The following is a 17,923-nucleotide window of genomic DNA, read 5'->3' on the forward strand; positions in this document are numbered from 1 at the left end:
TATGGATGGGACAGGTGTATGGGGGTGCTGTATGGATGGGACAGGTGTATGGGGGTGCTGTATGGATGGGACAGGTGTATGGGGGTGCTGTATGGATGGGGCAGGTGTATGGGGGTGCTGTATGGATGGGGCAGGTGTATGGGGGTGCTGTATGGATGGGGCAGGTGTATGGGGGTGCTGTATGGATGGGGCAGGTGTATGGGGGTGCTGTATGGATGGGGCAGGTGTATGGGGGTGCTGTATGGATGGGGCAGGTGTATGGGGGTGCTGTATGGATGGGGCAGGTGTATGGGGGTGCTGTATGGATGGGACAGGTGTATGGGGGTGCTGTATGGATGGGACAGGTGTATGGGGGTGCTGTATGGATGGGACAGGTGTATGGGGGTGCTGTATGGATGGGACAGGTGTATGGGGGTGCTGTATGGATGGGGCAGGTGTATGGGGGTGCTGTATGGATGGGGCAGGTGTATGGGGGTGCTGTATGGATGGGGCAGGTGTATGGGGGTGCTGTATGGATGGGGCAGGTGTATGGGGGTGCTGTATGGATGGGACAGGTGTATGGGGGTGCTGTATGGATGGGACAGGTGTATGGGGGTGCTGTATGGATGGGACAGGTGACAGTAACAGGTGTTTTTTTTAACACTTTTTTTTTTATTTATTTTTTTAACAGTGGCTTAAAATGACCCAAAAATAAAGTGACAGGCATTTGTATGCACCCCTAATTATACTACAACGTTTAGTCTTTGCTTTCTATGATGTTTTCACGGTTATTGAAAAATTCTTATAACAGACATTTGACACAAGTTAAGAACCCAAGTAGTTTGCTTATGGCCACTAACAGACTTCTATACTGTTATCCTATATTAGTTTGCATTTTTGGGGGGTACAGGCTGATTTCCTAATTTTCACCTATACTTAATGCATGTAACACCTGCACGAATGATCCCCCAAATGCCAGAAGACGACTATTCTAATTGAATTAGGCATTAAACGGGAGCTCGCATTCAGTTAATAAGTGAAATTAACGAGTGATAGGTGCGTTAAGTTAGCGCATGTCAACTTAATGATCACAGCTAATTGAGTTTCCCCCATAGACTGTAAACCCCCACTTTCCCTGGACAGAATAAATATGTATGATGATAGATGTCTTCTGTAAACTTCCAAAACTTATTTTGCAAGGGTTTTCTGCAAGTAATATTGTGTTCTTAGGCTTTATTTCTTGTAAATGGTCCCATAATAGCATGTACTAAGGTTCACCTGGAAACAGAGGTCACGGGCACCTGTAGTGGGCCACTAGTTCAGTATGGCGCCCAGTACTGCCAATTCGCTGTGTAAAGTGCCCTCACTGATGGTAGCTGCATCTTATATAAAAGACTATAGAATCAAGGGCAGTAAACAAGACCTGGCACCGTATCTTCTGACTGCCTTTGTTTTTTTGCTTTACTACGTGGTGCTTGTGTGGTATGTCGTAAGTAACAAAAACAAAAAAGGAAAGCCATTTTGCCATGAGGGTGCCGTAAGCTCCCTCCCGGGCATGTTTCTTTCAGCCGCACAATGGGTCCAGCCTGGGAGCTACCGTAGTGCAATCTGACACAGCTTGACATGGACGGTGAGCCGGCTGTCTCATTAGAGCGCTAGCTCATGGGCAACACGCAGGCTTTGCATGAAATGCTCTTTCCCATGCGAATGGGGCACAAAGCAGTATGTAGTGCAGCACAAAGAAATCTGAGGCCCACGCGGTGACCGGATCGCTTTAAGCCATTTGAGTGGCTCAGAATGGTTACATTAGTCACACTGATGCCGAATGTTATTGTGTATTAATGTCTATAGGTCATTCTGAAACTTTTTTATTTTTTTCAAATGGATCCTCAGCTGGAAACATTTTGAGTGTTAAAATTTTATGTGTTTTTAATAATTAATTATATATATATATATATATATATATATATATATATTATAATTATAGTTACCAGTATAAGACACTCCTCCAGAGGTAAATTACTTTCCCAGATGCTCTCATGCACAAATGTAAATAGAATCCTGCAGACAGCATCGGCACTCAGGGACCTTAAATACAGGGGTCAGGACACAACAGGTAAGTTCCAACGTTTCAGAATTTAATTCTTTCCTCAGGGAAAGAATTTAATTAAATGCTGAAACGTTGGAACGTACCTGTTGCGTCCTGACTCATCTTTTCTAAGGTCCCTGAGTGCCGATGCTAGCTATATTTATTGTATTATTTATTTATTTGTATTTTTTTGTATGAGTAACCTTTGTGGAATAAAGATATAAATACTGGTCACTTAGATTCAATCTATTTAATTTTGGTCTGTAGCCCAAAGAGAATAGACAGAGGGTCACTCTGAGCTAAAATGGTTGGTAATGGGGGACCCTGGCAGATTGCACGTACTAGACACAAGACCATATATAGTGCCTGTCAATGTATGGGAACTTGTACATTAATGAATGTCACACAATCACTCTCAGTATTAGAGCCGCTTGAGTCCTCGATTGAGTAGTAATTAGTGGGGTGGCCACAAAGGTCCGATGAGTTTGATAATTACAGCATGTTAGAAAGTGTCGCAGAAATTCACCTGCTGTGTTTGCGCTGTATTTATAGGTTCAGCTCGCTGGCACAAGTTTACAGGCTGCTGCACAGTCCTTAAATGTACAGGTAAGAAATCGTAACTGTGCTCTACACCAGTAGAAGTATAGCGCAAGTGGCACAGATGCTGAAAACCATAGTAAGCTGGTGACCCTACCCTTAGCGGAGCCAGCCATATTTCAGGCTGTACCAATATACACGAGTGTTTTCGGCCTATACATTCATTGGAAACGAACGACATCACTTTCTGCCTCAGCGAGTTCACTAGCTCCCCTTAAATTTTTAGGCTGGATATTGCATTTGCCCACAAAATGGCGGCCGCCTCTGTCTATAATTTGTCCTCTTTAAAGTCTTGCCCTGGGGTCAGGTACATTTGTGCTAGTTGCGACATTTATGATATGAAGAGTGTTTTGGCATCTTGTAACATCAGAAACTGGATCGTAGTCCAGGCTCCTGTGCATTGCTTTCAGGCAGTGGATCCATTGTATTACGTATTCCGGCAGAGGCCTAAGCTGTTTAAGATTTAAGTGTGGGAAATCTGTTTGCTTCAAATATATCATGGCAGCCTATCCAGCAAAAGCTCCACCCAATGGGTTTTTACCGAAGGGCGAAGGCTAGTGCGAAGGCAAACTTGTTCTGGCTATGCACAGTCTATTTTTGTTCCTTATTAGAACTCATCAATGTTGGACAATTTCTGATGTTTGTCCTGGCGAATAGGAGTTGCTTGTTTTGCATATTGTGCTACGAAACCCGTAGATGCTAGGAGGGTTAGGTGATGGAGGTGCAAAGTACCCGGCCTTCTTATAGAGCCTGGTTGTGGCCATGATGTTTTTGGGTGGATGGGGCTCAAACTCATTAACTGCAAGCGCCCCACAGAGAGGGTCTGTACTTTCCCACACCGATTAAATCGTGGGGACAAGATGAGGCTGCACCAGAGCCTGAGTTATCTTGTACCCCTCCCCACCTGTCTGTTGTTTGTGTGTACAGCCAGTAATTTTGGAATGGGCAATGTGTTAATTGTTAAACATTCCATACATACAGCAACTGCATCTACAGTCCTGGACACCAGGGTGTATATTTACGAAAGTGCGGGTGTTTTTAGAAGTGGAGAGGTTGCCCATAGCAACCAATCAGATTCTAGCTATTGTCTTGTAGAAGGTACTAGATCAGGGGTCAGGGAACTTTTTAACCTTTTACCCCAAAATATATTTAGATACGCCGACGTTACCCCCTTGATTTGAAAGGAAGGAAATCATATAGTAGTGCCCCCATATAATGCCCCTGTAGTGCCGCTTGTACAAAAAAAAAAAAAACTTGCCTTAATCCCTGCTCCTGCTTCCACCGCCGTCCTGTCCGCCCATCTGTTCCTCAGAACTATGGGAGAGACGTCATGACGTCTCTCCCATAGTGCGCATGGAGAGAGGCGGAAGCTGGAGTTCAGAAGAGAACTCCAGCCTCCGGCTAACGCGGCGCTGCAGGGAGGGAGCCGGGCACCCGCTGGTAATAACATCTCAGCGGGCGTCCGGCTTAGAGCCTCCCTGCGGCACAGCCGGGCATACATATGAATCATTCTATATTATAGAATGATTCATATGCATGCCCGACTGTCCGTCCGTTACCCCCAGGAATTTTATTTTTACTCTATGTGGGGTAATTTACCCCTGTTCCCTGACCACTGTACTAGATAAATGATAAGTAGAATCTGATTGGTTGCTATGGGCAACATTGCCCCTTCTAAAAAAAAAAAAGTTGCCCTTGAGTAAATATACCCCCCAGGAATCACGTTGGCTGTGAGCCGATTCCTCAGCTGAAGTATTCTGGTGGAAATTTCAATAATACTACTGTCCCATAGCGCTGTACAATATTGATATACAGGAGCTGAGATAGTCGTCTTTTCTTGACTTATGGTAAAAGCATCCTATCCAAATTATGTAAAGGCACTTTTCAGTCTAAAGACATTTCTGTATGGTATTCAGAAGAGCAGCGCGATGAGCAGTTAATTACGTTTCAATCTAAACCCCCAGGGCCGACATGCATAGAACATGACTACAGATCTCCCGGCAATGCCGTTCTTGTCATCTAAATCATGCGGTGTATGCACTATCCAATTACCGCCTACTTTTCCTTCCTTGTGTTTCACCTTCTGCCACCATTAAACGCACCTTGTATTATGTCCTCTTGAATCAACACGTTTCTCCATTTAAACCAAGTCCCCGCTTATCCCCCATTCACTGTTGTAAATGTGTTTCTGCCTGTCTGAATGGGAGTTAATGCAGCAGGTCACTATCTCAGCATTTTATGCGCTGAGTATGCCGCTAATTTGACCTGCGATAATGCACCCCTGCATTAAGCGGTCATTAGAGCCGCTGTTTCTTTTAAATGGCTGAGGTAGAGGGGGGGGGGGAGGGGGGTACTACCCTTGCAGTGTGTTTTTTTTACCTTTCTTTTTGCAAGCAAACCTCAAACCAGCCTTTCACAAAGTACAATGGCTTATGGGCCGTGCTGTAAAGAAGGTAGAGAGCACTGGGTGGGGGCAGAGCAGTTATTGTGCAGCTACAGTGACCTTCCATTTGGAGCGAAAGATGCTCGAAAATTGTCTTTCGTTGCCATGGTAAAACTTTTCTCTCCCCCAAGAGGGATGTTGGCAAACAAGCGGCATCTCTGGAGCAGAATGTTTACAGTCCTGTACTGTAATTATCTCCGAATGACTGGCAGAATTAATCAGAGCTTTATGTTAATTAGCCTGCTGCAGTCCCTGAAACAGGTGGTGGAAAGTATGCAAATTAATGCAGAATTCAAATCCTCTGCCTAACCAGTTTTAATTACCATAAAAAAAAAAAAAAGAGCCGTTCCTCTCATGTACCCAGTTGGCTACAGCCTTTCCCGAGTCCTCTCGCCTAGTCAGGATCACAGCTTTGAAAGTTATTCGACTACTTTTTAATTAACTGTGGCTGGCAGGCAGAGAATGAAGAGTTAATGCTGTGATTTCAGCAGAGAGCGGTATATCTGCATTACACTTTCTCTCTTCACCGAGTCTGGAGTCCTACAGAATTATCAGACAACTCTGCTCGGGCCTGCAGGCTACACTTAATGTTACGCTGAAAGGAGTATGCATGGAAAAATGACACATGTAGGACTTAATGATGTTTAAATACCTTTAAACCTAAAGTGAAAGTTAAAAGACCTGAGCAAATGTATATGTAAAAGTTTCCATAGGTTACCGTAACGTGAAGAGGAACCACAGTTGGTTGCAGCAGCGATGTTGGATGTAGTGGTTCAATGTTTTTCGTATCAGAGTTGCAGTACGCACGCGTCCTGATTTTATACGTACAGAGGGGCTAATTCAGCTAGTGCACTGCTGCTCACAGATTCCCAATTATCGGGAGTCTGCGCAGGACCCGCTCTGCGAAATCGCACGCACTGGTAGGCAGAGGCGTTTGCGGTGCAGGGGCGGGGACGGCCTGCGTTCCCAGAAATGGGAGCGCGTCACCCACCGTTTTCCGGGAGTGGCAAAGACCAGATGTGCGTCGGACTTCTTGCCCTCGTAGACCCTGCCAGTCTGCAGTAAGTTTCAGCCTGTAAGGCCAGATACAAATGGGACCACAGAATGCATTTATGTGTTATATACACCTTATACACACAGCCTGCAGGTCATTTTATACAATATTTTAAATAATTTTGTGGCGCAAACAAAGTTTGTGGACATACATGAAATTAATTTATGTTTCATATACACATTATACACACAGCCAGAAGGTAATTTTATACAATATTGTTTAATAATTTTGTGCTTTAAAAAAAGTTTTTGTACATTGAACCATCAAAAAACAAAGGTTTCACTATATCAGTCATGCTCAAAAAATTCCGTATTGTGGAATATTTCGGAATATTTGGATATGGGAGACTCAACCTGTATGTATATGTGTGTGTGTGTGTGTGTGTGTGTATATATGTATATATATGTATATGTGTGTGTGTATATATATATATATGTATATAATAATTTTTTGTCATTGTTGGTAATAGTTGGTTTTAAATGAAGCAGCTTGCAATTGGGGTGTACGGCTGATTTAGCCAGCCCTTTTTCCCGGACAGACAACGCAAAATTGGTTCCTCCACAAGTTACATGAAATTCGAAACATCTGAAGTTCTGCCAGTTTGTACATCTGGGTGTTGTGAATGTTCTTTCCGAGCGATTTATACAACATGTCCCAGAAACCGGTTCACATAGGCTCAAACGTTTTGTCATTAGGACAGTTGTGTATAGCAGGGACTATATACTTGTCAGTCCTCGTTCCATCAGACGTGATTGCAGAATCATGGTTAGCAGGAGTGAAGTCCCGAGCTCTCACATTATGACAAGTGATTGGGCATCGGCGGGCAGGGAGCTCCCGGGAGAAGCACATTCATGAGTGTTAATGCTTTTCTCTTGGCCGACAAAGTGTCTTCATTAGGTGAAATTACGCAGCCAGTTAAGGGGCACCGCTCTCCAGAGAACCACCTGTAGTTCTCACGCTGTCTCCTTCACAAAAGTCCCTCTGCTTAACAGGTCATTAGCTGGCACGAAACCAGACCCATGTGATACAGAGGGTAACCGCAGGAATCCTGCTTGCTGTGGTCATGACGGCAACCAAGCCAGCCGCACTAGAGACCGCAGACCACCCATGGGGCTTTTAGATGTAATGCTCCGTAAGTTTTAGAGAGCAGTGAGCCTGCAGAATGTAGAGCTAACACACTACCTGGGGTGGCACCTGCTTCATGGTTACTTCTATACTATTTGTTTCAGTTAGTTTGAATTAATTTTGTGTGGAGTATAAGCTCTTTGTGTTGTTACCTTTTTAACTTCTGCCCCACCCCTCCTCCGTTGCGTGGCGTATAATCTGCCGCCATGCAAGTTACAGTATGAAAATATTAGGTTATCGATGTGTAATTGTGGCATTACCAGGGTGACCTGGCGCCAGACGATCAGCTTCAGGGGTCCGGAGATCTGAGTGTTTCAGAGTTTTACCTGATTAGTATTATTCTTTTTTGAGGTTTCTAATAAGTGACAACCTAGACAAACCTAGAACTCCCAATCCAGATGGAACACTCTTACATCCGTAATACTTAGCAAAATGTCTTTACAGGAGAATATATTATCTGCTGATAGAGCAGTGTAAAAGGCTATATCTAGTTACAATCCTATCTTTATCTCGGCCATGGAGACTGACCTTACATAAGTGTGTTTGTTAATAAACACATCTGGATAATGTTGACAATAGCCTGACTGTTGAATTTCCAAGGAAATGTTACAGTGCGTTACTTGTTAGATTGCAGACTTAGATTTCAGTTGTCTGCTACTATGTGTTGTTTGAGAAAGACTGTCTAAAATAATGTTTAATTTCCTTAATGACAATGCGAATAATCTACTCCTATTCACAGGAATAGACTTCTGGGTAATGCCATATATATATATATATATATATATATATATATATATATATATATATAATTACACTGAAGTGCCAAAGGTCATGAACTAGCAGTATGTAATGGTAGATGGCGTCAACTTACTGTGACGTCTTGAAAAAGCCTAGTCCTGCATCAGCATCAGGTGTAATCTGACATCTGGTGAGTCAGTTTGAACGCTGGCCAGGCTGCTCATGGCTAGGTGACGTGAATTATCGGACTTTGAACGGGGCATTATAGTGACGGATGGGACATTCCATTTCCGAAGTTGTGTGGACATCCATCATTCCTCAATCTACGGTGTCACCTGTGTACTGGGTATACCTCATGGAACCATGGAAGGCATTACCACCCACCGTGGACAGCGAGTGGCCGACCACGGGTGCTTAATGATCGTGACCAGCGGCGTCTGGCCAGAATTGACACTGACTCAAATCGCATCACATTCAACCAGACCCGTATCCAGCAGGTCTGTGCAGTGTTCTAAAGCTCCCATGGTATATGGGAGCAGAAAACCCACCAAAGTGCCCAGGTAAACACTGATACCGGACACCATGCCTCACCTGGGCTAGTGACCTCGCTAATTGGACCCTGGAGGACTGGCAATGTGATGTGGTTCCATTAGTCACAGTTCCAGTTGTTTCAGGCTGATGGTAAGGTTCGGGTGTGGCGCAGACCTGATGAGGCCATGGACCCCAGTTGTCAACAAGGCACCATGCAGGCTGGTGGTGGTTCCATAATGGTGTGGGGTGTGTTCACGTGGCATGGGTTTGATCCACTGGTTCGACACATCCATAACCGGTAACCGCTACGTTGCATTACTTGATAACCATTTGCAACCCTTCATGTACCTCCACAATGGTGGAATATTCCAGCAGGATAATGCACCCTGTCATCGATCCCAAGTTGTCCAGAATTGGTTCGAGGAGCATTTTGGAGAGTTCCGACGAATGATGTGGCCACCATGTTCTCCCGACATGGACCCAAATGAGCATTTATAGGACGTGGTGGAGAGCTCCATTTGCAGATCCTACACCTTCAATTATCGGGAAGCTGTGGGAAGCTATCCAGATGGAATGGGTCAACATCTCTCCAGAGGTCTTTCGTTTACTTGTGGAATCGTTGCCACGTCAAGTTGCTGCACTTCGCAGGGCTAGAGGGGGTCCTACATCATACTAGGCAACTAGTCCATGACTTTTGCAACTTCAGTGTACATGGTGGCTATTTTAAACCTGCTCCTTGTTGGGCGTTTTAGTACAGGCTTGTATTGTCGCAGAACATATACCTATAGTCCCGTATGGGGTAACAGCAGGCCCTGGGCTCCATTCGGCCCTCCGAGCATTCCCATTCTGCCCCTTGCTCCTTCCTATTCCGCTGTCATGTTTGTTTGCTGTGTGTATAAATGGCCTGCTGATCTGCCTCTTTGTATGAATGCTTTAATTTAACTTGCTACTGAGATGTAATGTCGCTGTTTTGAGGGTTAATGAGCCCTGCGAAGTGTATCATGTTGCCTATCACTGTTATAGACCACGTGGCAGTCTTGCTTGCACCAAATTATAATTAGGGCAATTTTTATAGAAGTACTTATTGTCGGATTATAGGGTTTTAAAGTCCACAAGTTTTTTATATTTAAATATAATCTTCAGCAATTCTCAGTGTGCCGCCTCACATTACCGTGTAGTGTTGCTATGGACAGAACCCAAATTTACCACGATGAACACTGAAGTGTTGAAAGTCAATGTGTTCCTTGTAATCTCCTTTTAGTTGAGAATTCTATTAGAATGAAGTGGCCTTGTCTTTGAGCAGATGTCTACTTATTCACCCATCAGATACAAATATAATGTAACCTGTGTGTCTACCACCGGGGCATGTCACGGTAACAGCCCTGCCGTGCCTCATTCAATTAACTTACCAATGCTAATCTCAATGGGAATGTTACGTAATTACGATTTGTTTCAGTGCATCGTGTAAATGCTCTTGCTGAGATAAACACGGACTGTGTTATGTATTGAAATAACAACATATGGTCCATGACTGGGGCGTAAGCCGTGAGAACGGGACATAATGACAGTTAATCTTATATCAAAGCTCCGTACAATCTTGCAGAGTGCTCCCATTTGAAACTGAAATTGCCCGACCCTTTTAGAGCCACCAAACGCTATTTTTATCCCCTTTCTATGACTCCTGAACATCTGCAGCATTTTAAATTGCACCTGCAAGCAACACCACGCAGGCAGTTGTCTAGCGGGCTAGTATTCCTGAGATTGCAGCATATCGATTTGGATCTAGCAATATCACGGAAACCGAATTTATGAAAAATTGGCTTCCTCCCCACTCTGTATAGACGACCAGTACGCTTTTAAGAGGGCTTAGCAGGGCTAAATAACCTCATAAAGCGACATGTGTAATGAAATCTGGAGACAGAGGATCTCATTCAGAGTCGGTCGAAGCGGCCGCACGGTCGTACGCCTCCGATGTTCCCCCCCCCCCCAAAAAAAAAAGCTATAGGGCCCGATTCAGCAAGGATTGCAACTGCGATTATGCACGCAATCGGCCGATTGTTCCGTACTGCGTATGCATCAGAGTGCTCGTGTGCGAACACTGCACTGCGATTGGGACTGCGATCACAGTCACTATGCAAACCCATCGCAGAGTGATTGAAACAAAGTACAGTTTGGGGAGTGGTGAAGGGGGGTGGTCGGCAAAACGCAGGCATACACGGGCGTTTGAACGCCGTTACGGGCGTGCATAAATTAGCCACTGCGATGCCGTACGCAGCCTGAGCTCTCACTGCGTACCGGCTGGTTAGCAGTTTCTGAGTAAGGTCAGAGCTTGTGCAAGTGTGTGTGAGGCTGCGATGGTACTCCATGTTACCGATGGTTTCTCAGTCTTGCTAAGTATTACGGATGTGTGTAAGGTAAGGTGGGCGTCCTTATGTTGTGCTGCGACGGCATAGCATTCGCAGTGGATTAGCATATCATCGCAGTGAGACTGCGTGCGTAATAGCTTCCGCGATGGCAGTTGCGATCCTTACTGAATCAGACCCATAGTTCTAATGGCCAGTTTAACTTGCTGCAAGGTCCTGTAGTATCCTCGCGCAGTATGTTTTCACGGGATGTATAGATAATGATCATGTGACAAAATTTACTTAATTCAGTCATTTTGCACATTACCGTAATTTATACGGAAGCAGCATACACGGCTACTACAGAACCTTGCGGAAAGTTAAAGCAGAACCTTCCTTTCACGGTCTACGTTTGTTACGTTTTGTATTATTCAGTGGAATTCAGTTTACCATATTTCTTTTGGTAACATTAAGGATTCTATATTATAGACTAAATTCAAAGAAGAACCTGGGGAGCCTCCACATCCAATCCAGCCTACCCAGCAGCCCTCATTGCAGGCAGCCATACCCCAGACTCAGCTTATGGTGGCCGGTGGACAGATCACTGGGGTAAGCGAACCCAATTTACCGCCAATTGTCGGACATATTCATGTGAAACTAACGTAAACATTCTGCAGGAGCTTGATGTAAGGGCCTTATGATCATTGGAGAATATGTACATACTAATATGGTTTCACCGAAACTGTTATTGGCAAACGTTTGGTGCCACCATGATAAAATTGGGAGAGATTGGCCATTATATAGGACAAGCCCAAAGACTTTGCACGATACACAAAGTTATAATATAGTTCACTATCTTCTAATCCAGCATGGCAAAATATCCGTATGTCTTCAAGGAGGGAAAAAAAACATAATGCAAATGCCGTATAAGCTTCTTATGTTAATATGTTCCATGTTTACATTTTTGGTGCTTTAAAACAAGTTCTCTCTCGCTGATGAGAAAAAAACATTTGAGTGTTTTTCAGACTGGGTTTCTGTTTTACTGGAATAGCTTCCATCACTGCCACAGATTGGTTCCTGAAATAATTAATACTTCCAGACTTTGTAATCATCTGTTAACAAGCATGTGCCAAATGTGTGAAATGCGTTGGCGCTCAATCTGTTACTTCAGAACTTCAAAATGTGTAAATGAGAATTTTTTGTTATTTTTTTTTTTGGAGTTGGATATTTGTCGGGAATATAAGGCAGCTTTTTTTTCTGTGGAAGAGATTTGACCTGCCAGTTCATTTTAGAATTACATTTGTGGGGAAAACCCCGAAGGCTGGCACGTCAACCCCTATCTCTTCACAATAAAATGCGCAGGTTAATAAAGGGAGTTTGATTTTTCTGCTTTGTTGGTGAGTTTGTGTTGTGACTACTGGACACTAGGCTGATGTGACTCAGATGCCCGCCTAAGCTGGGTCTCCGCGCTGGGGCTTTGGGTTGGACTCTGGCCCAGCACAAAATTATACCGGTGTACAAATTGTCTTCTGAATAAACGTTGCGCCTGTGATTGCACGTCCTACTAGGATATACCGGTAATAATAATAATCACTTTGGCATTTGTTGGCACTGTACAAAGATTAATCACGAATGAATAATACCAATAACCCCACTGTTCCTTCAGTGTTGGTTCTTACTTGTAAAATCTCTCTATTAACCCCCTATCTGTAGATCTGCTAGCACATCCCTGATTATTCTACAGGCTTTCTATTCATTAAGACACTTTTCTGGTCTTACTCTGCAGTTTCTTACGTTTATTCATCAAAATTTAGATTTCTGCTACCCCTGCACAGTAATAGGACCAACGACCCCAGCACCATTATCTGTGTGTATTACTCTGATACTGCTGCGCGCAGTGAGGGCTGCCATGTAGGATGAGGGCTGTGTTCCTTCTATGGGGTCATTCCAATTCGGTGCGAATTGTGAGGTAAGTTTCTATTTTGTCTTGGAATTCGCACAGCGATCTCGTTTTGCAATCCAATTAGCAACTCGCATTGAACCAGTCAGACTGAATTTGCATTTTTCCATTCGCGCCTCCTTGAGGGTGAGAGATGGAAAGGAAAATTTTATTTTGAAGGTTAAAATGTCGGGACATCGTGCTGAGCCCCTAGGAAAACCCCCCCACCCCCTAATGACCAATTAGGCAATTGAAAGTTTCCAACTAGCTTAATTAGTCCAATAACTTCATGCAATTTTTGGGGATTTTAAAAAAAAAATTGTCCTCAAATTACCTCAAAATCAACTTTTTCCTTTAGTTTAGGCTCCGCAAATTTAATTACAATATTTTTTTAAATTGAAAAATTATATATTTTTTAATTAATATAATTTTTTTTTTTTTTTTTTCAAAATATCCCAAAATCACCTTTTTCTCTAATCAGCCATTTGACACCATTTTAAAAACCTTCAGTACTTTCCTAATGCCAGCAAACAGCCTTCTATACGGTCCTGCTAACTTCAAAATTTTGTGTGGTCCGGGATCCCACTTTTTAGTGCACTTCCTTTACATTGCATTTGGCAGTCAATTCGAAAACCTCCGCTGTGAGTACTGCGAATTGGCATTTTTATTTGGATTGGAGCATTCTCAGGTGCGCGCATTCGAGAGAAGTCTGCAGGTTTCATGAAACAAACTCTCTACTCTCAAATCGCACCTTTTTGGATTGACCCCTAAGTCTGATGAGAATAACTTGTTTCTCCTGCGGTATTATGAGACTATATGTCAGACCATAACCAAGTCTAGCTGTCACTACACTGCTGGGTTTAAACCCTTTTCTCGTACACTGCTGCTAGACCTGTGTTTTTGCTGTTTTTTGTTTTTTTTTTCTTCTCCTGATTTTCAACCCAACCGCTGATGACATCTGCGAATGCTGCAACCTGCGATGTCTGGAGAGTACCAGAAATGGCGCTATTCTCCCAAACTGCTCTGTGTTCGGTTCCTCCTCATTCTTGTAGTCCAGGGGAAATGGCTTTTTATTTTTGTTTTTGGTGCAGATACAGGAGAAATACCTTTAACTGCAGTTTCTGGCGAATAGATTGGCTGGATATTGGGTCATCCTGCAGAATGGCTGCTCTCATTGTAACAGGTGCACTTTAAGACTGGTTTAGGAAGCCGCAGCGAGGATAATTTAATGCTTTAAGTCATTTTAAAATGCCTGGACGCCAGATGTGTAATTTCATTGCTGCTGCTTTTGGTCTCATACAATGTGAAGCCCTAGCACTGGTGGAAGGTAACAATCTGAAGGCTTGAGTATGCTATTTTCTTCACAGTGACATTTCTCTGTGTTATGAGAAATTATACATATTTTCCACACTCTTCCATGTCACTTCTGCTCTCAAGAACACATTGAAATATTGAATTTAAATGATTGCAAGATCTGAGCTCTTTTACAGCCTGGTGTTTTCTTCTTTTTCACTGAGAATAACACCTGGGTGGAAAATCTGTTTGTTTGCATTTACAGAGATTATAATTCTTTGCACTGATTCTTTACAAATCCAACATTCTAGCTACAAACCTGGCTGCACACCGTATATCGCTAAAAGCTTCCAGAGGAGTGTAAGTGTAGAGAAGACTGGACACGTGGATCTGTTTTACAAATGATGAAGTATATGATCATTTTTGGGCCACGAGAATTGGAGTAATAGGATTCTGACAAAAGACCCAATAGCCTGCTGTGGCTGTTATAATCCTGATATATTTGTTTGTGAAATCCCGGCCCCCGATAAATACAAAGTTGAACACTATTCTTGATGTTTGACTGTAGATGTCTGTGTAGTATGATCTGGCGGCTACATTAGATAGACCGTGTCCTAAAACTGTGCTGTGCTAAGGGTCGCTTTGTCCAGCTAATTCATGTCCCCACTTCACAGTAACGTAGTTGGTTACTCCAGTGTGACATCAGTGGTACATCCAGTGAGAGTACCACAGATCATACAATTTCTGATGGCATTCTAGAATGGATCTCTCAAAAGTTACTGCTTGTGTTTAATGGTACAGCTCTGGCTCCACTTCCCCAAGCTTCCTGATTATCTCTGCAGTTCTCATCGTAGACTTCCTCCAGAATTTGGAAACTCTCCATGGGTGATTGTACCCTTACTTGTATAATAGGGTCCACTAAGCACTCACTAAAAAAGAGATTGGGGTACAATTGTTGCGCCCGGGTGCAATAAAGTGACTGGTGAGGGGTGGGGCAACAATTAGTTTGCATTTCGCTCTATAGGTAATGGCTTTTTTAATGTTTATTAGATGTCCTATATCAGTGGTCAGGGAACAGGGGTAAATTACCTGGGGGCAATGGACGGACAGCCGGGCATGCATATGCATGCCCACCTGTGCCGCAGGGTTGGCTCTAAGCCGGACGCCCGCTGAGATGTTATTACCAGCGGACGCCCGACTCCTTTCCTGCAGCGCTGCGGTAGCCGGTGGCTGGAGTTCTCTTCTGAACTCCAGCTTCCGCCTCTCTCCATGTGCACTATAGGAGAGACGTCATTACGTCTCTCCCATAGTTCCGAGGAGCAGCCGGGCGGACAGGACGGCGGCGGATGCAGGAGCGGGGATTAAGGTAAGTGGGTTTTTTTTATTGTACAAGCGGCACTACAGGGGCATTATATGGGGGCACTATGGGGGCAATACTACAGGGGCATTATATGGGGGCACTACTACAGGGGCATTATATGGGGGCACTACTACAGGGGCATTATATGGGGCACTACTACAGGGGCATTATATGGGGGCAATACTACAGGGGCATTATATGGGGGCACTACTTACAGGGGCATTATATGGGGGCATTACTATATGATTTCCTTCCTTTCAAATCAAGGGGGTAACATCGGCGTATCTAAATATATTTTGGGGTAAAAGGTAAAAAAGTTCCCTGTCCTATATAGATTTAGGGATTACAAAATTATATATTTCTTCAGATATAGTTTGTTAAACCTCACAACGGATTCCTGGGGTAGATTTATTAAAACTTCTAAAACTGACAAGTGGAGGTGTTGCCCATAAGCAACCAATCAGATAATGTCTATCATTTTCTAGAATGCAATAGAGCAGGCCTGGCCAATCCCTGGCTCGCCAGCTGTTGTGAAAGTACAATAGAGGAATGATGGCTAGAATCTGGTTGCTATAGGCAACCCCTAGGACTCTCTTTATCTGTATGTTTGTCTATTGTGCCTGTATTTTCTGCTATACACCTCTATGGAATCTGTTGAGAACATATAAATGAAATGTAAACTAATAATACGTAGATTTGATAGCAATCCATACAGTAATAGTGTTCTTGGAACTTTCAGTTGGAATTAAACATCCACAACCCAGTAAGCAGGTGGCTGTACAAAGGAGACACAGTGTAGCATTCTGCAACACGTTTGCAAAGTGTCATTAAACTTTTATAGTGTAAGGTTATAATAGGCAGCCGCATCTCACAAGAGCCCTCGTCTACACGCATGATTAGAATGCCCAAGCATGCAGAGCAGTACTTTGAATTAATCAGGATTCGCCTTCATATCCAGAAAACAATTAACTTTGCAACTGGCAAGAGGTCAGTGTCTCGTGCCGGCTCATCAGCCTCGGGAACAATGTCTGATTTATCAGCAGATTAAGGTGCCGGTAGAATTGTATCACTTCCTGGCTCTCCAATTCTTCATTTATTCCAAAACCCAGACTGGAGAGCCTCTCAGCACCTGTGACTGGACACATTCAGTACAAGCTTTGTCTCCGGTTCTCTGTATACGTAGTGTTCATTAAATTATGCCCGTTAGCCTTGTTGAATGTTCAAAATGGTGCAAGATGCAGGCTTGGGACAGAACGGAAGGAATCTCTCAGTGATTTGTACCTCGTCGCTTAGCTTTAGTAAGGATTTCATTGAAAGCTTTTATGTATAAACAGTTTAGGATAGTTTGTGTATTATTTATTATTATCCTTTATTTATATGTTGCCACAAGGGGTCAGCAGCGCCTTACAAAGTACAAAAACAAACAGTATGAATAAAAAAACACAGGAAAGAAAGTGACATACAATAATAGAACTTAAAAACATAAGAACATGTAATAGATATGAGGGGGCGCCAATTCTGTTGCTGGTTGAAGCAGAGAATATTTGGGGAGACCTCTAATTGTCCAAGCGCGCCTGCTCTGATTGCACCAGTTCTTGACCATATATGTTGCCTAAAAGCCTATTTCAGTTGCAGCAATAACTCAGAACTGTAGTATTAAAGAGGGTGGCAATCCGATAAATTGTAGACGATAAGGACATTTTTAAGAAAATAGCCGGTAGGCCAAGAAGAAACTCTCCTTGCTGCCATTGTATGTGGGAGGCAAGTCTTCGGGGGAATGTGATGCAAGGTATCGCATTCCACCAATTTCTTAGATACTGTACTTCATAGTAAGCGATTGGTAGCCAGCTGGTCATTTCTGTGTGGTCTCCAAGCTATCTTCTTAAAATTGTACTTAGAGTTGCCAGCCTTCTATTGCTTATATCCATGTCTGGCAGCTGATTACTATCTGATCATTGTGCCTTTTCATACTTTTAAGTAGTGTTTATTCTAGCACCCTGCACCTGTCACAACCCATGCAGTTCCTCTTTCCTGCCTGGGGTGTCGCTCTCTGCTCTGGTGCTTCCTGCACACTCAGATCTGTATCTCTGCAGTTTGTTGCATCAGCTGAGTGTGCTAGAAGCACCAGAGCAGAGAGCGACACCCCAGGCAGGAAAGAGGAACTGCACGGGTTGTGACCGGTGCAGGGTACTAGAATGAACACCATTAAGGGTGCTTACAGGGTATTGCCATAATTAGAGACAGGGTTATGAGTATAGAGGGGCTTTTTTCTAACCCCATCAGTGTGTCCTGTATAAATACGGTATATATTAATATTATTATTAAAGCTTGGGATTTTTTAAAATTGACATATATAAAGGTATCTTACTTTCCATTACTGGGCTTAATCCCGTTAAGTGCAAGTTGGGCCCTGCGAGCTATTCTAGTGGAGAA

General features: G+C 43.5%; 1 protein-coding gene across 7 annotated transcripts in view; it reads left to right on the forward strand.

Moving 5' to 3' along the window:
* POU2F1 (POU class 2 homeobox 1) overlaps nucleotides 1-17,923 on the forward strand; it is a 141,688-nt gene that overhangs the window by 97,692 nt on the left and 26,073 nt on the right. For 6 of the 7 annotated variants that reach the window (XM_088444394.1, XM_088444392.1, XM_088444393.1 and 3 more), the window contains exons 4-5: nucleotides 2,621-2,674; nucleotides 11,388-11,507. In XM_088444394.1, the coding sequence (XP_088300520.1) occupies nucleotides 2,621-2,674; nucleotides 11,388-11,507 (174 nt within the window). The remainder of the gene's footprint in view (nucleotides 1-2,620; nucleotides 2,675-11,387; nucleotides 11,508-17,923) is intronic. The other variant, XM_088444398.1, reaches the window with a different exon arrangement.

The sequence above is a fragment of the Taudactylus pleione genome, unplaced genomic scaffold (genome assembly GCF_031769625.1).
Source record: "Taudactylus pleione unplaced genomic scaffold, aTauple2 ptg000361l, whole genome shotgun sequence".
Classification (NCBI taxonomy): Eukaryota; Metazoa; Chordata; class Amphibia; order Anura; family Myobatrachidae; genus Taudactylus; species Taudactylus pleione.